The sequence below is a fragment of the Epinephelus fuscoguttatus genome, linkage group LG12, assembly GCF_011397635.1.
Source record: "Epinephelus fuscoguttatus linkage group LG12, E.fuscoguttatus.final_Chr_v1".
NCBI classification, from domain to species: Eukaryota; Metazoa; Chordata; class Actinopteri; order Perciformes; family Serranidae; genus Epinephelus; species Epinephelus fuscoguttatus.
In genome coordinates, this window is record NC_064763.1 from 19,431,183 (window position 1) to 19,455,272 (window position 24,090).

The 24,090-nt window shown below is 40.1% G+C and overlaps 2 protein-coding genes across 2 annotated transcripts in view; both read left to right on the plus strand.

The window, feature by feature from the left end:
* The first annotated feature begins 1,651 nt into the window (after nucleotides 1-1,651).
* On the plus strand, nucleotides 1,652-14,992 carry dgat2 (diacylglycerol O-acyltransferase 2). Its single transcript, XM_049593174.1, has 8 exons — nucleotides 1,652-1,975; nucleotides 4,113-4,241; nucleotides 4,515-4,622; nucleotides 5,604-5,674; nucleotides 9,910-10,114; nucleotides 10,667-10,841; nucleotides 12,387-12,589; nucleotides 13,486-14,992. Exons 1-8 carry the CDS (start codon nucleotides 1,936-1,938, stop codon nucleotides 13,638-13,640), a joined length of 1,086 nt encoding a protein of 361 aa, XP_049449131.1. The 5' UTR covers nucleotides 1,652-1,935; the 3' UTR covers nucleotides 13,641-14,992.
* A 3,764-nt stretch (nucleotides 14,993-18,756) lies between these two features.
* The window catches only part of uvrag (UV radiation resistance associated gene), a 125,229-nt gene continuing 119,895 nt past the window's right edge, over nucleotides 18,757-24,090 (plus strand). The window contains exons 1-3 of the mRNA XM_049593148.1: nucleotides 18,757-19,063; nucleotides 22,550-22,667; nucleotides 23,609-23,643. Of these exons, the coding sequence (XP_049449105.1) occupies nucleotides 18,959-19,063; nucleotides 22,550-22,667; nucleotides 23,609-23,643 (258 nt within the window). The 5' untranslated portion in view covers nucleotides 18,757-18,958. The remainder of the gene's footprint in view (nucleotides 19,064-22,549; nucleotides 22,668-23,608; nucleotides 23,644-24,090) is intronic.

Here is a 24,090-nt window from a genome sequence, read left to right on the forward strand (position 1 = left end):
CAAGTCTATCAGTCTGCAGGCGATCCCGACACAAAAGTGGACAAGGTCCACATTTTATGGTTGACACTTGTTTATTTATGATTAAGAATATTTGTGGTTTGATATGGCAACCAATTTGACAAATTAAGTTAAGTTAAGACGCTGTTAATTAGGAAGTAGGGATGTAACGCTACACAAAAATCTCGGTTCGGTACGTATCTCGGTACACAAGTCACGGTTCGGTTTTTTTTGGGACAGTAATGAAAAAAATAGACAACTATTAAATATCTTTTACTTATTGGTAACCTTATTAAAACATACCACCACAGCAGTTAACTCTTTTTCCACAATTTTTGAATGAAAAAAATATACATAAAATCCTGCTTTTTCACATTGTTTGAATGAAAATAGAAATATAAAAGTGAAAAATAAAATCCTGCTGTTTTTTTAACACATTTTTTGAATGAAAAATATAAATATACATTTCTGCTTAAACAGTTTTACTCAATTAAAATAAAAAGTATAGTGCAGCTGGTCAGCTTTAAAGCCTGCTCAGATTCAGTTTTACTAGGAACTTACCTAGCTTTCCCACTTTGTTAAAGTGCAGTAAACAAAACGTGCTAATATCTAAAGTGCAGCTTAAACAATTTTACTCAACTCCAATGGCGTTGATTATTTCTTTAGCGCGATGGTCAGGGAAACGCTCTTTCTTTTTAAACGACGACGATATCGTAGTTTGCACCAGATTGCTCTTTCTAGTCGTGCTGGTTAACGTTCAAACTCGGGTGGTGTCGTTTTAGATGCGTTAGCATGTTAGACGTGTTTCCAAGTACATACCCGACCGCTGTTCTGCAGTGTCAGCACACTGCTTTTGTCTTGTCCACTTGTTTATTTCCATCTTCGTATTTTACCCTGAAACCAAAGTGTTCCCAAACAGAGGACTTAAGGTTTGGTGGGTCTTCAGGTTCGTTAGGCTCACTTGCCTTGTTGTCAAAATGTGAGAATGCGCTGCACAAAGTCAAAGCGGAGATTTACGGGACTTGGTCCGTCACTCAATTATGTCCGTCGGGGAACTAGATATTTTAAATGGTTCGGCTCGCAAAAACGGAATTAAAATAAAACAAAATAAAATAAAATAATATCCTGTGCCCAATAATTCGGTACAGGGTCGTGCCGAACCGAAAGTCGCGTACCGAACGGTTCGACACAAATACATGTACCGTTACGGCCCTATTAGGAAGTACTCATTTGAAAATGTTAGGACTTTATTATTGTTGAAAGTGTTTAGTTTTTTATACTTACTGAGTCCGACTGATCCCAAATAGCTTGGGGAAATTAAAAATGCAGGAGGATATAACATAATTACAAAAAGCACAAAGAAAACACTAGTGTCAATCCAAATAAATGTCCTTGTGGGGGAATAACAGGCTTGATATTGTAGGTAGGACACACAATGCTCTTAATGTTAAATGCATCAAATCAGGAGAGGTTCAGAGATCTGACAGAATAAATGTCCCACAGTGACTTTTTGAAACATGTGTCTCACATCCAAACCAAAGATCAGACCCACACCTGGAGCAGAGGTGAAGCAGGATCAATGGTCAGTACAGGCTCGATGTTTTCCTCAGCTGTCTCACGTGACCGCCCCAATAAATACAGGCAGAGAGGGGCAGGGGCAACAGTGATTCCCACCTGCAGCTCTTCGTGTATCCGCACAGGGAGGGCGCGTCGCGTCCAGACTCCTTGGCACAATATTAATACAGTTTAGTCTCCTGTCTCCGTCTCTGTGGCTCCTCCCCGCACTGATTAAATGCCCACTCGGCGCTGCAGCCTGCCACAGTTGAAGGCAGCCGTGTCAGAGGAGCAGTAAGGTTGGACTTTCATCCTCCTAACAGCGAGCAAACAGCTGAGTGTTTTTTTCTTTCGGGCACCCTCTCCATCCAAGAAGCCTCAGCTATGAAGACCATTCTTGCTGCATACTCTGGCGTCCTCAAAGGTAACACGGTTTGTGGTTTGAGAAGTGTTTGAGGGGCTACGACAGGCAAACAAACAGAGGTGATCAAACAAATCAGGGAGTCGATATTAAAGAGGTCAGAGGGACATGAATGACACAGCACACGCCAAGTGTTTAATTCACTGTCCAGCACTTTGTAGTATCTGTTTTTACCAACAAAACTTTAAGTTATTTAAAAATATTACCAGTATTATCATGACAAAAATAATTTTGGAGGGATACTTCTGAAATGGAACAAGAAAACTACAAAAAATGCTGAATTTTCAAACCAAAAATATATTTATTTTCTTTAAAAAATTGTCAAAACTGTTTAAAAAGCATGGCTGGTCTTAAACAAAGCAATAAAAGTAAAATTATCACTATTTTTGTGCTACAAAGACTCTGCATGTTCTAGGGCTAAACTCATGACCCCTCACTAAGTGACATATCTGATGGATAGTTCTTATAAAATTCAATGCATAACAAAAACAGAGCAGACCAACTGATAAACTGTACAATTAAACCAAATGCCTACCTGCAGGAAGTCTAATAAGAGATTTGGGTGTGAATATTGCATCAATGATGAGTTTCCTGGTGTTTGTAAAAACGTTTTTTGTAATTCTCTGTATTATAATCATGATAATAATTATTATTATTAACAATCTTACATATTTAAAAGGCTTCTTTTTGAGAGACGCAGTGTTTTCCTCTTTCTTTTGCTTGTTCTCTTCTTGCTTTGGTGGGTTCAACTCTACTTTGTAACACATGATGAGGCAATTCAGCAGAGGGACACTGCTCTGTGAATGTAGACTGTGTTCAGGTCTTCTTCGTGCCGCCTTAAGATTTTTTTCTTTTGAATATATATCTTAATCTAAACTTTAAAATAAATTAAAATGAATAAATTGCTGAAATATAGACCTACTATATACATATAGTATATAAAATTCAAGAAGGTCTCGTGACAACCTGTGAATCTTTTGCAAACCCTAATGGGGGTCTGGACCCCTAGGTTGGGAACTAGTGTTCTAGGTGACACTAAAGGGGATTAAAAGAAGCATAGATTTACTACTGAATGTCATTTTTACAGTGTTCTGCAGCTGTTAACGCTACTGCTTCCAAGTCGGGTACTAACAAATCCCCAGTTTTATGTGCAACCCAATTTTGCATTTTCCTGCAGTTGAAATTTAGGCTGAACGGAGAATTATTTGTTGATGTCTGAGATGAGAATAAGTGATTTCTTCTGGGGAAATAAATGAACTTGAAATGGCTGCCATGGTGAAATTAAACAAGGACTGTGGATTTTATCCCCAGTATGTCAAGGTGAAACACTTACACCAACCAATAACTCTCTAAATGTGCAGATGTGCTTGTCACTATTATTATAAGATGGTCATGGAAAAAATGTGAACTTCTCCTTAAGTCAACTCTTCAGCTGTAGATGAGTCTGGCAGTGCAGTTTCAGATTTATCAATGCGGTCGAGTTACTTTCTTACTACATTGAGAGAAGCAGGATGATTTTTGTGACACCCGTTGCTTCATCTGCAGGATAGAGTTTGTGCACCTCTCTGTCTGGTGACCAGTTTGATCTGGCTCAGAGATAACATACTAAAAGTGGGCAGATTCAGCCATTAACCGGTCACCATTTATATTCCTGACCCTCTCTCTGTCCCTTTCCATCGACCGCTGGCACTGATTCAAGCAGGGATAGCCCTGAAGGCGTCATAGTATCACAGTTTAAAGGTATTACCATCAGCAGCTCCGTGCTGGTTTATTTTCAGTGTGCACAGATGGGATTAGACAACAGTGTTTTTCTGGAGGGGAGCTCTTCTTCTTATTGGCTCTCAGTGGTGTGAGCCTGAGTAGCCTCAGACGCTCTTTATGTGTCCGTCATGCTCCCTCGGTCTCCTCACATGTAGCTGCAAGGCTTCACTTTCATGGGCTGGCGACTGGAAAGAGCTGGTGAGTAGTTGAGGCTGTGTGGATTTCAGGCTGCTTGGTTGTGTTGTCAAACCAGAACTAGAACAGTATTACTACAAGGAATGTTTTAAGCTTCTGTAAGCGTGTCTTCAGTAATCCCTCCCCATGAATATGTGACCTTTTTGATAAAACTCCTTTTTATTGTCTCCTGTTTTGTCTCTAGGCACCGGCTCCAGCATCCTCTCCGCCCTGCAGGACCTGTCCGTGACTTTTTGGCCCTGCAGATCCAAGATGGAGAAACACCTGCAGGTCATCTCGGTGCTGCAGTGGGTCCTCAGCTTCTTAGCCATGGGTGAGTGAGCGTGTTAGTGTGCGGAGGGGGCTGTGCATTTCACTTAAGCTGCAACAAAGCAAGGAAACCTAGAAGATTTAGCATGTTAGACTCATTAGTGTCATGGTAAGGAGGTCAGGTCTCTGAGCTGCACACATGCTTATTTCTGAGTCCTGATTGCTCTCCTAGCTTGTAACTGAGTATTTTAACCTCTAATGTAGCCCATAATTTTAGGTAATTTGTCAATTCTATTCAAATTCTTGATTGTACATTCTTTCTCGTCTCTCCCTCCAGGGGCTGCCTGCACTGTCCTCCTCGTCTACATGTTCTGCACTGACTGCTGGCTTATTGCTGCCATTTACACTGCCTGGCTCATTGTTGACTGGAACACCCCGAAACAAGGCGAGACATTAAAGATATCAACCAAAGAAATCATAGTTACATATTAGTCCAATTTTGACCACCCCGTGAAGAGCATCAATGGTCTGATGATGATGATGATGATGATGATGATGAAATTACCAAATATGCAAAGGCATGATACATAAGATGTTTCTGGTTAGCAAATGTTGATATGCTAACAAGCTAAACTATACTGGTGAACATGGTTATCACCATCATTGGTTTCCAACTGGTCCAGCAGTGGGGTCCAGATTTCTCCGTAGTCAACAGTGAAAGGTTCATACAATTAAATATATTCAGTGTCATAGTTGTGTTCGGCTATGTCGTTTAACTAGTTTGCTGTCACTGTTTGAATGAATGAATGATAATACTTTATTTCGGTCCAGTTGCATAGCAAGAAACATTTCTAAAATCAATAGATACATTTTATAATGGTCGAAAACGTCAAGTAGTTGTCGATAAGTCACTTCGTTTACAGCGGGAAACAGCACTTCAAAGTAAAAGTTCTGTGCTTCAAAAGAAAGTGTGTTTTTTACAAACTTTACATGTGCGTGAGTCACATGCGGTTCATTCAGAATGGACCCGTGGGCCGCAAGTTGGAAACCACTGGCATGATGCACAGCAGCACTATGCCAAAGTATAGCTTTACAGTGCCACTAGCCTGACTGTAGACTGTCATATTTACATGTAATTATGGAGCTTGTGGTTTTTTTTCAATAGCGCTGAAACACTTTGTGGATCAACAGTGATAACAGAGCAAGTAAAATTCGATTAATTGGTTTCAGCTTCTCAAATGTGGGGATACATGTCCGCTATAAGACATGCAGTTTGAAGAGGTTACCTCAGGCTCTGGATGAACATTTTTAAACTAATTTATTTATAATGGAAGGGTAAAAAAAAAAAAAAAAAAGTTACTATAACGGTTGCAGCTGTATTGTTTTATATAATGAAATGACTTCTGATCTGTAATGTCCTCCTCAGGTGGCAGGAGGTCCTCTTGGGTGAGAAGCTGGACTGTGTGGACATATTTTCGAGACTACTTCCCAGTCAGGGTAGGTAACTCTGTCAGTTTCTTGCCGTTATTTAATTATGCTAATTTATCCGACCCCAACCTTGAAACTCAAGAGAATAGTTGAGGTATGGACGCCATTGCAAAAAAACGCACAGTTTTGTGTATTTTGTCACACAAAAAACACAGACTTGTTATAACCTTGCTCAGGATAGTCAGTGTTGTATGATTCAGCCAGTGCATTGATTTCCAGTCATGCAAAGGTTTGACGATAAGCTTATCAGGGGTGAATCGGGTATCAGCTGTGTGCTCCATGCTGCTCCTTGTCCTGTGTTGATTGTGATGAGTGCTTGACGTGAGTTGGGAGTTTTGGACTTTGTTCTAGCCGATAGGCCAAGGAGCAGCGCTAACCTTGTTTGTATTCCACACTGCATCTTTAAATGAGAGGACAAACCTGGTTCAGGGTGTCGGAGGAAGCGTTATCGCAGACTGTCACACAAACTGCATGCAGGGGAATGCACATTACTGTCGCTGTCACTGAGGAAACCAAAAGTCAGGGGTGGAGTAGGTTACGTGTCCTTCATGACTCAGCCAGTAATCACAGGATTTTATTGAGTCATCATCACTCTTACAGACTAGAGCTGCAAAAATCTGTTGAATAATCAATTTGTGGGTGGCCACAAAAATAATCTGCAACTGCTTTGATTATTGTGTAATCATTTTTAATAATTTTCTAAGCAAAAATAGCAAACTGGTTCCAGCTTCTCCAGTAAGATGATTTGCTGCTTTTTTATATTGCAATCATTGTAAACTGAACATCTGCGGGTTTTGGATGAGTGGTTGGACATTAAATGATGTCTTCTCGGAAGCAGAAATAATTTCATGGACATTACTCAACAATTTTTTAGTATTTAATAGACAAAACAATTTATTAATTACTAGCCGCAGTTCTACTACTAGTATACAGATACTGTCCTATCAATATTGCTCTCACCCCTGTAAGTGTTGTCACATAAAACAGAGTTAATCAGTGTTCAAAGATACAGGATTGAATGTTTGTCAAATGTAATATATTCCTCCCTGCTGCTCAATTAGCTTTTGTTTGCTCCTCACTCCTCAGAATGCTAATGAAACACAGCTTGTTGTATCCTGTTATTTCTTTAATTAATGTTTTACTCGTGCTATCAAAGAAAGCTTTAACTACTGACTAGATCTTAGTGTATGAAATCCACTCTTCCCAGGTGTTGACAAGCTTATCTACTGTACAGAGTTGAAAAAAAGAAAAGGGTTGTCTTTGAGGACATTCTCTTTGCAGCTGAACTTTGTTCATCTTATTGATCTGTACAGTTTGTTCTATGTAGTCGTTTGTCTCGGTAGGTTGATGAGATCATTCTTTTGTCACCCAGATGCTCAATGGCCAGCTGGCTCTCACATTTCTCTTATTTTAATCTCAATATTGCAGCAAGATATAAATTAGTCAACATTTTTTGCTGTTGTGCAAAGTTTTAGCTTTCTGACAGATGTTGAAATGTAGATGATTAGCTACTGAGGGGCTGATTCTCTAGTTGAAAGGTTATCTACTGCAATAGAGTCGAATAAATCAGTCAAAGGTGCATTAAATGATACTTTTACTGTCTCGTAGCTCAAAACAGAATATACTTATCTGCAGGGCATCGACTGATTGTAGGGCAAGCATTCTCTATCTATCATGAACATATGACTATTATTTATGAGTTGGAAGCCACCGATCAAAGTCCGAGCCAGCCTGAAAGTGGGGACTGTATAGAGTCTAGAGTGTTACGTGGATGTCTGCAAGTCTTCCTCAGCGCTAGAAACAAAGACTCTTCTGCGATATTAGTGATTTTATCACCCACTAATTCACAGACAGTGGTAGAATTTCCATCTTAGTATTACATGATTTCAGTGCTGCATTTGATACAGTCAACCACAACATATTAGTAGACTGACTGGAAAACTGTGTGGGACTTTCTGGCAGTGTTAACCTGGTTTGAATCCTACTTAAAGGACAGGAGCCACTTTGTGTTTATACGTAATTGCTCATCTGAGCCCAGCGGCAATATCCGGGGCTGAAAAATGGAGCCAACACCATTCTTATAAAACATTCTTACAACCTGGTACAAAAAACAGTTTTGGTCTGTAAAGCTAATTTTCCCATTCATGACAACTGTACAGGGGATGATTTTTTTTTTTTTTTATGTAACTCACTTGTTTAAATTTTTTTGAAGGCCTAAAGTTATGTATAATTAAAGACATGGCAGCTTTGAGTGACAGGCTGTTTATGGATAGTGTCTTTGGGCTCTCAGTCAGATCCACCCCTCACTCCTCCATAGCTTCACCCTCTCATCCAGATATGGCCACCTCTAAATCCCTTAATCCAAGATGGCAATGGCCAAAATGCCAGGCTTCAAAACAGGAGTCCACAAACCAATGATATACAGATCTCTGATCTAAGCAGACAAAATGTCATGCGGTGTTCCCCAAGGCTCTGTTCTGGGGCTCCTTCTGTTTACCATCTACATGCTTCCACTGGCTCAGATTATCAAAATAAAAAACAAAATATGTCACTATAATTACACATGCGACTCACAGTTTTACATAACCAGGGCAGTATGATCCAATACTAGCACCGAGTAAATGCATTAAACGAATCAAAGATTGGATGAGCCAGAATGTTCTTCAATTAAACAAAGTCAAAACTAAGGTAGTTGCTTTTTGGAGGCAAGGAGGAACGATTAAACGTCAGTACTCATCTTCACTTGCCAATGTTAAAAACCACAGACCAAGCCAGAAGTCTGACCTGAGCTTCACAGGCACATTAAGACAATAACAAAGTCACGTCTCCCTTGGTCCTACTGTAAGCCCATTACATCTGCTATGCCAGCCAGGTGAATGTGATCTCCTTTGCTAATGTGGTTATGCAACTGTTGTGTTTGACTAGCTGCACGGGGAGCTCTGTGTACACACGCTGATGGGTTAAAACCTACAGTGCAGACCAGAGCACAGTTAACGTTTCAGATGAGATTCTGCTGTTTTATAAGTTCAACATGAAACCAAGAGGTTAAAATAATGCTGAATTTTTAAAGCTGTACTTTATTGCTGCCAGTGCAATATACATGTACAACATATATAGCCGGTCAGTATTTTACGACTGTACTGAGACAGAGGAGATCATGTCAGGTTCCAGCTGATAAGGATGTCCTATTTCTACTGAAACATAAGCCGTGTCCCAAATTCATATACCATTCGTACTAATTCTGAGCAGGTTTTGAGTATGAGGCGTGTTCACAAAGGAAAAATGACAAAACTAATAATTGAGCACACATATTGATATACATACACATGCATTTACAGTTAAAGATGAAGCTACAGAATATGTGGGTGGATTAAAAATTTCATATACTAACCGGTTGCTATAGTGATAATTGATTTATTACATTTTTTTTATTTAAAAATAAATATATAAGGATTTGCTTATTTTCTGCTTTTTAAAACTGAACGTAAATTTAATATTTTTGAGCAAGGCAAAACAAATAAGGGGACCAGAACACTGTAAAAAGCTTTTCCTCACTGTTGTCTTACGTTTTATAGACTGGTGGTTCCTAACTGGTCCAGCCACAAGGCCCAGATTTCTCCTTAGTCATAAGTTTAATGTTTAGTTTAGTTTGGCCGTGTCATTTATTTAGTTTGCTGCCTCTATCAAGTATCTGCCTGTTATTCAGACTCCACAGCATGAAACAGTATTTCAAAATAAAAGCTCTGTGCTGAAAATTCACTGTAGGCTACCTAAAAATAAAGTGTGTTTCTTACAAATGTGATATGTTTGCAAGTCTTTCGTGGTCCATTCAGAATGGACCCGTGACCCACTTTTAGACTGCGACCCACCAGTTGGGACCCACTGTTACTAGCTGCAAAAATTAGAATACTATAAAGATTGTAAAAATAATGATAATGAGGTTTATTTTCAAAGCATGTCTCAAAAACTATATGACAAAGAGCTACACAAAACAAACAGAAATGAAATCAACCAGGCTGGAACCAGTAAATCATAAACATGAGATAGGAATATACTGTAGTTTATACTGTTTATAATAAGTACAGTATTTATTGTAAAACTGGTTACAGCTTCTGTTCTCAAAGCCCTTCAGCCATATTGGTCACTAACATGACATTTTTCGATCAGCTGTTCCCAGTCCAGCAGTGTGCCCCTCATATGGAAATCAGCCTTACACTGCTCCTCTTTGTGCTCTTGTCCCCCAGCTCATTAAAACCCACAACCTGCTGCCCAGCCGGAACTACATCTTCGGCTACCACCCTCACGGCATCTTCTGCTTTGGTGCTTTCTGCAACTTTGGGACGGAGGCCACGGGCTTCTCTAAGAAATTCCCGGGCATCAAGCCTTCCCTGGCAACCCTGGCAGGAAACTTCCGCTTGCCTGTCCTGCGAGACTACCTCATGTCAGGAGGTGAGATGAGTTGAGAAGCAGTGGAGTCTAATTTGAGTTCTTAAAAAGACTGATAAGTGTATCTGTGAGGGAGCTGACCTTTGTCCTGTTGCACAGCTGAAACAGCTTCTGTTTACTTGGATCTCCTGATTGATAGAGCTTTAGCTGTTCTGTTCTGAAGGGCTGTTTGCTGTTCAGCTTTACCTAAAGATACTGTGCATACTCTCTAAAGTTACTATAGGTTATTGTACATGTGGTTTCGAAATGCCTCATTGGTAAATAGCCCCCGTACAACTTTCTTTGTGACCCTTTTTCTGTTGTATTGTGTAATGTAACTGTCTTTTCTACAAAATTTCTGTAGTTTTGAGACAATGTTTTTACTTTCAGGTGCTAGACTTGAGGATTTTGCTGCAGAGCAATGCAGACTGACGAATACAATATTTGCAGCCAGCATTTAACCACATATAATAGGAATAGGAAGATGTAAACAGACTTAAGTCAGTGTATTTGCCTCATGCATTGCTTCTTTACTGCAGTTTGAATCATCCTCCCACGTGTCTTTATCCCTATCAGGTATCTGTCCAGTGAACAGGAACTCCATTGACTACCTGCTGTCGCGTAACGGGACGGGAAATGCTGTGATCATCGTTGTTGGAGGAGCGGCGGAATCTCTGCAGTGTGCACCAGGCATGAATTCTGTCACCCTGAAGAACCGCAAAGGCTTTGTGAGGCTGGCCTTACAGAAAGGGTGAGCCGGCAGCACAAACACTCCTCAGACAAGGACACGTGCAGTTCCAGTGACAAAACAAAGCCTTGAACAAATCAGATTTGAACATTAAAATGTCATTCTCAGGGCTGTAGTGACTCATTGGAATGATTAAACCCTGGATTATCACTCACAGAAAGGTTGAAAATTACCTCACAGAGAGCATCACCAAATCTTTTATGAATGTGCAGTGTTGTGCCTCAGAGCTTGGAGCTGCTCGTGGCACGCAGTTCCCTTTTGGGCAGTGTATGAGCTGGCATTGGGCTGCACTCAGCCATGCATTAATCACTATAACAAAGTGTATTACAAAAGGAGGTGGACCCTGTTTGTCTAGTTACCCAAACAAGCCTGATTCCCTCTGTAATATAGCTGTGGATTATCACAGGGTGCACCTTGGCCAAAGAAGCTTAGAACTTGCTAGAGGAGACATGCAGTTATGCAGAACTTCATTCATAACCGTTACAATTCCAGCTGGAATAAGCTTCAGCTGTGAATTGAGGTCACTTTGGTTTCAATTTCTGGAACTTTTACAGCTTTGTTTTGATGCTTATAGAATAAAATTAAGTCAAAAACAGTTAAATAATGACACATTTGTGACATTTTGATTTATTTCTACTAAAACACTTGATAGTTCCTTCCTTTCAGCCCTTGAAGAAACAAATTAAACCGTGTGAGGAGGTAAAAATTGCTCAGTGGAGTGTTTACAGCTCACAATAAGGGGGTAATGAGCTGACTTTGTATTGTTTTAAAGGGTCACATACTAAAAAGATTCTCTGTGCAAGGACTGGTTTATGAAAATGTATGAAAAACGTCTATAAATGCTGATTATTTTGAGCAGTAATGAAATTAAGAGTACTGAAAGTTTTCTGGCTCCAAAAGCTTCCTCTGGAAATGTTTAGGCCACTGGTCAAATGTTAAATTTTGAACACGGCTCCAGATTTAGGTAGATTTGATATCAATCCAGAAAGTCCCCTGATTACATAAATGCTTTCATAACTGTTATATGTCGCGAGACAAAAGCTTGGCTGTTCACCAACAATAACGCTGAATACAGACCCACACAAAACAACGAAATGTCTGTGATTTCACAACAGCAAACTACAACAGTCTGCCTACGTGCTAATTATCACCACCTACTGATTCATCCTACTTGTCATGTTGCATATTTAAAACCACAACTAATGCAACTTTCCATTGTTTTTGTTCTTCTATGGCAACTGAGATTGGCCTGTCAGTGATGAAGAGACATATATGTTAAATATCATGTGAAATCATATTTGGGTTTGACAGATGTGCCATGCTTTAAAGTGAGTGCCAAGCCAGTTGATTCAAAGATTTGATAATGGCAATAAAAATATCATGGCATATAATTTAGGTCATATTAAGTCTGCAAGTATCTAGAGGAAAGTTTCTTAAACGTCTTTTTGTTGCTGCTGAAACATGTCTTGGTATCGTCCTACAGTAGCAGTGCTTTTGCAAATGTCCATTTAGGGTATAGTTTTTGAATCCTCCTCTGTGTTTCCTCAGGTCTGACCTGGTTCCAGTGTATTCCTTCGGAGAGAATGATGCCTACAAGCAGGTGATCTTCGAGGAGGGGAGCTACTGGAGAAATATCCAAAAGAGGTTACAGAAGATCTTAGGCTTTGCCCCGTGCCTTTTCCATGGATGTGGCCTCTTCTTCGGCGACTCCTGGGGCATTGTGCCTTATGGCAAGCCTATCACCACCATAGGCAAGTTTGTCTGCTAATGTTTGTTTAGAGTGATTCCGAAGTACACATTAGGGTTATCTTTACAAATGTCAACAATACTGTATTTTAGTACAGTTGATTACAGATAACAGATTAACCGGACAGGCAAAGTCAGCATTTGCTTTGTCCAACTTCAAAGGAGAACTTCACCCAGAAAGTAATAATTTGTCTATGAATTACTCACCACGTGTGAGCGAAGAATCCAAAAACAGAGAAAAGTCTTGATGAACTAGAGTGAATGGGGGCCATATTTTTTTTTTTAAAAAAAGCAAAACGATATCAAAACTCTCACACAACTTGTTTATTTCAAGTTATATTTATGCAGTTACATGCTCAGTACTTCCCAAACACACTCTTGTTTTTTGACATTTTTCGTCCAAATCTTACTATTCAAACACACCCTCATAAACAGTCTCACACAAACCACCGCGCAAATACGTACCTTTGAACTTTGCTTAATAAAATGAGTGAGTAAAGTTTAAGTCCATACAAACAGTCGTAATAGTAATTTAATAGTAAGGTTTTAGCAAAAAAGGCATGTGTTTTGGAAGTACTGAACATACAACTGAATAAATAAGACTTCAAATATACTGTATGACTTGTGTCAGAATTTGTAAACTGGTGCTAAACATGGCCCCCGTTTACTCCAGTTCATCGAGAATTTTCTGTTTTTGGATTCTTCGTTCACTGTGGACGCATGCAAGAAAAACAAGGTTTTCTATATAACTTCAACGTAACCCGTGGTGAGTAATAGATGTACAAATGATCATTTCATGGGTTAGGTATTCCTTTAATGGTTAACACTAATGGTTCTAACAGTTTCAACCCAGATTAGTTTGACTAGCTCTTTGTTCTAATCCTCTCCTGTTCTATTATAGTTGGGGAGCCAATCACAGTGCCAAAAATTGAGGATCCAACTGAGGAAATGGTGGATCTGTACCATGGAATGTACATCAGGTCCCTCCAGTGCCTTTTTGACAAGTACAAGACCCGCTTTGGCCTGAAAGAGAGTGACGTCCTGTACATCCAGTGAGAGGACAAGGGGGGCCCTGTCGAAGCTCCGAACTGTGACGGTATCTTCAGACCCGTCCGTCCCCCCTTCCCCACCCTGTCCCCATCCAATCTTGGTGCCCGATTTGGATTATCTGTGGACTGCAAAACTCTACACACGAACGAGCCCATTTGCTCAAGAAACCTTTGCTCTCTGCATCGTTTCGCAAACAGACACACATGTACACAGGCATACAGTCGTTCCTTCTCAGGAAATTGCAGGTTTGAAGAATAGTTACCTCTCCCTGCTGCTGTAGTCAGGTTGGACAAAGTTAAACCTAATCCCACATCAAAAAGTGTGCCATTGTTTCTTTTTCTATTTGCCTTATCAGTGCAGAGGGGGGTAAGTTCCACTAGATGGAGCTGGAAGGTAACATGCAGGACTTCCAAGAAGTGCCAATGCTTTTGCTGTCTTACACTCATGCAGCCATATAATATAATTCTCCTTCCCTCTTCAGGATCCTGATATATGCTAAATGCACAAACAATGCAAATGGAAGATAATGACTTCATTCTCGGGATAATAAGCCCAAAAGTTTAATTGAGCCAAAGACCTATGCTGTCCCCACACATGCATGTATTTCTACTGTATGAAAGCCCAAAGTTAAGGAATTCTACAGGGTGGATTTATATTGTGAATGCACAGACCATGTGTGCCTGTGATTGTATAATGCCATAAAGTATTAATTGTATTCTATAGAGAGGAACAAGCCAATTTTTGGGCTTGTCCCTCAATGAATATTTCTGATGCACTTTTTGTATTGCTGATTACCTTCTGAGGTTTTTGTGCCTTTGATATGAGATTTTTTTCAAGACAGTCATTGCGCTGCTTGGCTTGATTTCCCTTTCTTGTCCTACTGGTGTTCAATGTCTGGATGGGTGTGTTTTGTCTATGCAACAAAGACCACGGAGATGTCTTGTATCGTCGAGTGATTTTGAGCTGCAGCTGAAGAAGATGAAGGGATGAGGATGTGGGTGAAAATCTTGATGTATGATGATTCCAGCATACAGTGGATCTTTTTGTAACCATGTCATGGGTGATAATTGAAAAGGAAGGGATTATACTGGTCTTCTTACTGGTATTATGTTATGTTCGAGGGTGTCACTGGTACTTTTGTAAAATAAGAGTAAGTAAGTGTAGAATATATCCTAGGAATTATCAAAGTAAGTAAGCCTGTGTCATGTTGATGAGCATGAAGACGGGCAGTAAATTATGAGATTGTCATTTGAAGAGCAGTGTTCCTCTGGTTTCACCATTGTGCCTTCTTCTAAATGGCAGTGTAAGGCATGTGCAATAAATTTGCAAGCAATAAACAGCGAGACCTGTCTACATGATGAATGGCATCACCTGTGTGCTGATATTTAAATTAAACTTTTGTATATTTTCAGAAGGAGATGTGTGTTCTTGTGTCTTGTTTTTGGAAACACTTCCCCATCACTTAGACATACATTTCAATGCTACATCTTTCTCTCAGAGACATTCATCATTTCATTATGATTTCTTCAAGGCCGTTGCGGGACAAACATGTTCAAGCTTAGTCAACATGGCATACTTAATTGTCAAGATTAAGGCCTAAACATATAAATGCTCCCTTTAACTAGCTGTATTGCTGTTAAATTCATCATAAATCAAACTATCTGACAGTTTTATATGTACTGTATTTGGCTGCAAAGCATTTTACTTACAGTACTTGCTCACTTGCAGGTGACCAAGTTTTGTCATACACGGTAAAACAGTGGTGGATAAAGCATCTGGATTCTTGATTTAAAAGGTAATTTAGGTCCAACCTGGACACTATTTTGAATTTTGTCCAGTATTGAGTGAGAGGGCTGCAGTGCAATCACTGGGGGCACATGTGCACCTTCAATTCATGTCCACTTAAAGTGTTTGTTTTTGCCACTGACAGGCTCAGATTTTTATAAGTATCTGGGAACATTATGACAGATTATAACAGAGGCAGACCTTTTTGTCAGAATAAGGGGGTTTTCACATATAGTCCTTTTTTTTTTTTTTTTTTTTAGAAAACTGAACTCAGTCCTCTTAAAGTGGACCAAAAATGGACCAACAGAAAAGGGACTCAGTTCTCTTTCTGTTCACACTATATGTAATGTATATTGATATTGTTCTTTTTGTTGTTACTTTGACATGACAGTGCAGTGCAGTTATGAAGCCCTTCGCTTTCAGATGAACTTAAAATGGGAGGAAACCTCAGTGTTTCTGTGCCGTTCTGTTACCCTTTGCTGTATTCTACATTCCATATCTGAAGATGTGCAGTATCTTCTGTGGACCAAACTACCTGCGTCTTTGCAAGTGTTACAGACCAGTGTGGCTGCACTTTATTTTTTATTTTTTTCCCAAGCCTCCCAGTGCAACAGCATGTGATCTAGAGGGTTCAATGCAGTGGCAAAGAGCAAAGTGAACCTGGAGCACTTTGTGTTCACAATGCACAGTGAAGCGAACTGCACTGCGGATTTGACTCGCTTCAGAGGAGTCTGAGTTCTCTTGGAGTGTTCACATATGTGCAAAAAATGCTGAGGGTGTTTTCACACTTGGTCCTTTTAAGCCCTCTAAACAGACTCAGAGCGGTGACTCAGTATTTTTTGGGCATATGTGGACACTCCAAGAGAACTTAGACCCCTCTGAAGTGAACCAAACTCAGACCACCTCGGGGGTGGTTCAGTTCACTTCAACTGAGCCTTGTGAACACAATGTGCTCCAGGTTCACTTTGCTCTTTGCCACTGGATTCAGTCCTCTAGATCGCATGCTGTTGCATTGGGATGCCTGAAAAAATAGACAAAACCACATCGCCCTGTAACGCTTGCAAGGACGCAGGACGAGGAGTAGTTTGGTCCACAGAGGATACTGCACATTTCCAGATGTGGAATGTAGAATACATCAATCGGCAACAGTTTACAGCACACAGAAAGTGAGGGGCTTCATAACCACACTGCAGTGCCACATCAAAGTAAAAACAAAACTATGTCAATATCTTTTATACATATATAGGCTATAGTTTGAACAGAGAGAGGACTGAAGCCCCGTCAGAGCTGAAGTTGACCAGAAAGAGAACTGAATCCTCTTTCAAATGAACTGACAATGTGAACACAAAAAGAACTGAGTCCCTTTTCTGTTGGTCCACTTTTTGATCCACTTTAAAAGGATTGAGTTTGGCTCATTTAAAAAGGACTAAATGTGAAAACGCCCTGAGATCCTTTTTATTGAACCAGAAACAGCCCTGAAATCATCTATCACCAAACCTACCAGATTCCATTAAAAACAACAACAACAACTAATTCTGTCATAGTAAAACAAACTTTGTTCAAAATTGATAGAAACAAAATAAAACTCATAAAAGTCATCTTGGTTCGTCTTTCCACTGCTCCAACAAATATCAACTCTGGTTTGCTTTAAATAAGTCCTTAATTCACCCAGTTGGATGTGAAAATATGCTGGATTCATACATGCTAAAATTGTGCTTCATTAGAATGGAGTCTGGTTGGTTTGGCAATAGCAATTTCGGGCCTGTTGCTAAAGGATCTTGCGCTTTAACAAAAAGGTCTATCTCTGTAGGGATGTTTCAGTAATATCAGACACATAAAATAATAATCTGAACCTGTAGTGGCAAAAACAAGCACTTTTAGTGGACATTCAATGATGGTGCATACTTCCCATGTTGTGATTACAATGCAACCTGACCTTACAATGCTGATGACCCTGTTGTGTAATACTGGACCTGGAAAATAGGGTCCAAGTTGAAAAAATACTGAAGTCCCCCTTTAAGTAAAACCATGGTCTAAAATACACTGTTGAAAGTAAAAGTCCAGCACTGAAAATGCTAGACTACTTAAAGGTACAGGAGTATTTTTAATGCAATGTGCTTGCCCTAAAATATTAAAAGTGAAAGTGTTCATTGCATGCTTTAAAGGCTTATTTTGTACACCTACAAGCCGTTCACCAAACCATGCAGGGTCTGTTTTACATACACAATACTGGGCATTCCTATAAGCAGAACGCAATCAATAACCCAGTGTTTGTTAAGTCCAATAACCCTGTGGAGACTGAACTCCTCCATGTGGCTGATGCTGCCCCCTGATGGCTGCTTCATATTCTGCAGTCAGGGTGGTGAAGGCTTAGTAGTGAAGATGCAGCAGTGGTGGAAAGCAAAGTACATTTACTCAAGTATAAGTACAATTTTGGGGTACTTGTACATGAGTATTCTCACATGATACTATTCAGTACTTAGATGTAGATGGAAAGAGTATACTTTCAGCAAACTACAGTCATCTGCCATCTGGTGTTACATTGCAAATTCACACTTAACATGTTGATTGCGACATTATCTACATTATAATGCTGCTTAAGAGTTGATGCATCAATAATAGTCCAATAATAAGCTTAACACATATATGCAACACTTAAATGTGTAATTTGCACTGAGAGATTTTTTCGATACTTCCAAATTTTGCTGATTGTAGGCAACTTTTAGTTAAGTAGAATTTTGCAGAACTTGTTAGGGAGTATTTTTACACTATGGTATTACTACATTTTCTTAAGCAAGAGTCTCAGTACTTCCTCTGTCCATGGGATCCAGGGGCCTCCTGAGGACTTTTCCTTTCCCCAACCGCTAGATGAGGAATAATTTAATATAAAAGTATTACAAATAGAGAGCACAGGTTGGACATTATTGCTCTCGCACTTATTTGTGTAACTTATGTGTGCCCCTTTTATCCGCTGTTGATTAATGGCCTGATGTTTGTGTACTTTGAGAGCCCTTGGGATAGCTATTGCATCATAAATTTACATAGTTTTCGTCACATTTTGTATTGTTCTTAATAGAGATTAGAAGTGGGAAATTGTTCGAGTGCCACCATTTAACTGTCACCTGCATGTCACGCTGTGCTCTGTAATTTCCTTATATTTTGCAGCTTTGACAGATTTCAACGGACACCCGCCCCATCCTGAAATACAAACAGATATAACAACCAATAGGAGCACGAGTTTGCAGTAGCAGGCACCGCCTTTACATGACGGACGTGCACTTGAGCCAATCAGAAGCCTCGATGTCGCGCCTTCCAACCGGAGACGGATTTCCGAACCAAGTGTAGCAAAATAGCCTGTACTTTGTTTACGTCCCGTTGGTTAGCTGACAGCTGTTGTAGCGCTTCACCCACACAAACAACCACGTCTGCATGTCTCTGGCGGTTACCTGGAGCTTCGCAAACTTTAAGCCGACTACTCTGGATGTTGTGGATGGGATGTTTTGTTGAATGACGGGGAGCCGCTAGATGCCGACAGGAGGATGAACTCCATCACCGGTCGGGTTCTCGCCATCCCCGCCGCCTCTGTCACTAACTCTGGAGCTTCATCCTCTCGAGCCTTACATGTAGAGCTCACGTCCCAGCAGGTAAATGCAAACCCGGCTGAGCTCATCTTAACGTGAACTGCTTTGAAATGACACAGGAGAACTTGTACTGGGCCGCCTCAGTGTGTTATACACTAGTTTAGAACGGGAGTTACAACTGCTGCCTGGAGAGACACGACAGGCCTGTCAGGCTAGCTAGTTAGCTAGCACCTGCTAGCTTACAGTTAGCTAGCTTACTGGAAATTAAAGGAGCTGCTGTGACACCCCAGACACACCAACACCAGTTAGGCTGGTTTTAGGCAATTTTGAGCCCAGACTTTGCAGTGTGTTGCTCTTTTATAAGGGTATTTATAATTTTACACGTTTAAATGTGCTCGAAGCTAGCATGCTTCTGCTAATGGCAACTTAACTTGGCGTTATGTCAGCACGCAGGTGACAGCTCAGTTAAAGGGGAACAGTAGCATATGTCATCACTGGGATGAGGTATTGTCTCATGCAGTCACTTTATTAGGGTTTGCAACATGTCTAGACCATGAACTACTTTCATTTTCGCTCCTTTGAAAGCCTCTAAAGTAATCTAGCCACTCATTCATTCATATATCCATTCATTCATGTATATGTAAACGACATGTAACAAGTTTATAGTTATTAATTAGGGCTACCGACCTTCTACTGTAAAATCGACCCCGTACAGACGCATTATCATCCCTGACATTGTGAGCTTTAGTTAGATATTGGTTAAGCTATCCACTCTGATGGATATCTTCATGAGGCTGAGAATCACATGGATATTGTGCAGCTCATAGAGCCAAAACCTGATCTGTACACAACATACAGTGAGTCAATCATTTACTGTAAATGCAGCTCGGACCTGTTACATCTACAAATCTACATCAAACTGATTCAGTCCACATCAGGAGTCCAAGTAGGGCCTGTCTGCAGTAGACAACCGTAGCAGGGTGTTGCTTCAGAGTCACAGTAGAGGTGTGAATATAAGTTGTAGATGAGCATTTAGATAATGTGGTTAGTATGGATGTCAAACTGTGTCAGCAGATCAGTTCAGAGAGAGAGTTTCTGCTGTTATTCATAGTAAATAGACTACTTCTATTTTTCTAGGGTAATGCTCAAATACTTGAGACCAAACTGTTAAAGTGTTAGCGCTACAAATAACAAACGCTCAACAAAATACAGAATTAAAAGCTGATATGACACGTACTGAATGTTCGCATAGCAAATGTTAACCCGAATCCTATTTTTTTATATCAATAGTATGATAACTATATATGAGAATATATCCTAATTAAATCTAAATGTCATGCTTATATATGTCCCAGTTCTATTTGCTGTAGTGTTCATAAATCTGAGGTAAACTTTCTTAATTAAAGAAGTGTTTGTATCGAGCTCGCTCAGGAGAAATTGTAAGTAGGGCTGTGTATACGTACGATACGTATCACGATACAGGGTTTACGATTCAATATATTGCTGTATATTGCCTTACAGTAAGCAAGGCAATGTATATTGCAATTTTAAAATCTACTTTTAATAGATACCAGTGCGCCCTTTACGACTCACACAACACATTAAAAGCTTAAGTATTAATTGAAATTTTATAGTGTTTCCGAGAAGTGATACAATATTACAAAATATAGGCCTAATATCACGATACTCAAGTGTATTGATATTTTTGTACACCCCTAATTGTAAGTGTAATTTAAAATGAATGTATGAAGTGATTTATTCCTTTTATAACTTTGTGTTCGTGTTTTTTGTGTCTAAAAGTGTTTTCAGATTTTAAAACGTGTACTTCAATCTACAGTTGATTGTGCAAAGTAAAAAGGAACATATTTGTCTGTTATTTTATTCCCTAACGACATGTTTATGGCCCAGCTGATGGTGTTGAAGGTGCAGGAAATACTGAATAAAAAAGTCAGGATTATTAGGGAAGCCAGCCAGCAATAATGGAGAGGTTATGCAACTCAATTGCACAACTACTACTGCTATTTTTGCGATATCCTATTGAAGGTATCTATAACCGAAAAGACCATGTAGATTAAAGTTCTTTATTACTGTGTGTTTGCTGAAGGCAGCCCTGAACTTGTAACATCCAGAGCTGCACAAAGCCTGCAGGGTTAGTTATCATGTATGCTGTTTGTACTGTTTGTTGTATCTTGTTGAGACTGTGTTAGGCAAATTTGACAGTAAGACTTTTTCTAGCTGTTGGATTGGCTCGACTGTGCACGTAATTCAAGACTATACACGCTCAAAACAACATAATGCACTCACTTTCCAGTTAAACTTGTACAGCTCCCTGAAACAGTGATATATCAATGAGGGTGGAGTAAATGTTAGGATCACCTACCCAAAGCACCACAAACTATAGCCTGCAGGCTGCAGACCATAAAGCTGAATAAACACCTCTCTAAAATAGTTTCAACAAAGACTGATCACCAGTTTGTAAAGAAAATGGATGCCTGTATGTTCATGTATTACAGATGTTCAGCTGAGGCCTTGTGACCAGCTAATCATTTTGTCACAGCAAACACTGCCACATACCACCTCTGGATGTTTTGATCACATTATAACACTTGATGAACTAATGATGATCCTATCTTTGATCTTTGATTGTGTCAAGCTCGTGTCTTTAATGAGGGCTCTGATGTTAGTGTGGTTTTATTGTAGAGAGCTCAACACACATGAGTAGTTTCATACTTCACAAGTGTACTCACAACCGTTTGTCTCTGCCTGTGGTCCACATTAGCCCATTCAGAAATGTGCACTCACATTTTTATGAAGAAGGGGGGTTAAAAGTCTCTTGTAGAACAATCAGTGTTTTTGTGTGTGAGGCCCTTAATCTTATAGGGAATCCCATGACTTAGATTTAGTCTCAGTTTGGCTGCAGGAGAGAGGCTGGGCCTGCCGGTTAAGAGAGAAGTTGTGCTGTAGTGACGTGTTTGCCTGAAGCGGGAACTTGCCAAATGGCATCTCTGTGCCAAGCCTTTACTTGTCTTAACTATGCATCACTGGTATGTGAGCGTTAAGATAAACTGATATACTGACTTGTTTATAAATGATGTTTTTTTTTCTCCTCTAGTTGTCTTGTTGCGATTTGTGGATTTTGTGATAAATTATTTTGCTGATACACTTCTCATGTGACTGTCATGACTAACCATGCCTGCCGAGTTAACTGGGTAGTTCAATTGTGCCATGAAGACACCATGCCTTGGTTATCTGGACAGCCAACACTTAGGCTATCACAGCCGGAGGGGCCCCTGTGCACGAGAAACAACTGCTATTTTAGGCTGATTATATATAGACCATACAATGTGGTGCTTAATTGACCTCTGTGGGCATCTCTTTCCCCTTGTCCTGTGAGGGTTTTGTGTCTACAGAACAGCCTAGATAGTATTTGCCGACGACCGTCACGTGATCAGAGTGAAACCGAATACAACAGGCCTGATATCTGTTATTTGTTCTCACTCTGTCCTCACTCTCCCTCCATCTCTTTCTGTTTTTCTCCCTGCCAAACAGAGGCGATTGCGTCATCTCCGGAGCATCGCGGCCAGAAACATTGTCAACAAGAATGGTTCCCCACTGCTGGACACTTACTTCACCCTCCACCTCTGTATAGGAGACCGCATATCTAGAGGTCAGTGTTAACACCACTCCCACACACACACACACACACACACACACACACACACACACACCTTCTACCCTGTTACTCCAGCTGACAGTGAGTAACATTGGTTGATCTGTTCTCGGCAAGACTTACTATGCAAATTATAATTCTCTGCATCATGTGCTACTTTCTACCCCATGTGAAGTAATGTAGCTACTACAGCTAAGGTGGTCATGACGATGACAATCCAAATTGCCTTAATTGTCATTATATTGTTTGTGATGCTTCAGTTAATCAGTGAGCAGCTCAAGCCAAAGCATAATTGTCTCTGTCAGGAAAGATCCTATATTATTGCAATGATTTTGGACACAAAATCTAGTAACACAAAATTCATCTCTTTGGGCTCATTATTTCATCAGTTTTCACTTTACGGAGCTGCGGCATTGACATTGAACCAGTACAGGCATGGGCTGGTGCGACTGTGGCTTATTGGCCGTTCGATCCCCGGTCCTCCAGTCTGCATGTCGATGTATCCTTGGGCAAGATACTGAACCCAAATTGCTTCGATGGTTGTTCCATCAGTGTGTGAACGTGTGTGTGTGAATGGGTGAATGTGACATGTAGTGTTAAAGGGCTTTGAGTGGTCGGAAGACTAGAAAAGCACCATACAAGTGCGGTCCACTTACCATTTACGTTTGGTTTCTGTGAGAGTACTTATTTAAAGGTGATCCAGTCAGGCGCTTTTTTTAAATGCACGGCTGCCAACTAATGCCCATAATCCAATGAAGTCATCGTGGTGTCCTCGCTGCATGTTGAACAGCTTCAGGAGTTTACTCTAGATGACATAATCACTTGAGAAACTGGTTCAAATTCACAAATGAGACCTGACCTCAGAGTATATCCAGCCCAGTTGGTTTTGCATGAGTGTTCTGTCTTCTGTTAATCAGCATTCTTGTATGTCTTTTTAGATTTTTACAAGAGTGAAGTCATACGAGACTCGCTGGTGAGTATACTTACTTAAACCTTAAACTGTGAATGTCTGCCTCCTAGAGTAGGACCAGGGTGTTGTCATCACCTGCAGCTCTGCTGTTGCAGTGTGTGTTAGTACACAGGTCACTATGTGCAGTGTCACAATGAAGGCTGACATTTATACCTGCTGCCTTTCTGCCAGTCACACATTTAGCCACTCTGGACTTGTTTCACTATAACCTGACCAATAGTCATCATTTAGGCTCATTAGTCGAGTAGTCGCCCGCATGTTTATGATATTAATTTAATCATTAAATGATATATTTTGGTGGTTAAAGGTGTGAGAAAGAATAGTATCAGTAACATTGTTAACACTGTGCTCCATTACAGAGAAATACAAAACCGTACTAATGAACCTTCATTAATATAGGCCTATATTTTATCTACAAGTGCACGTCACACACTGAGCGAGCCGCCTGTT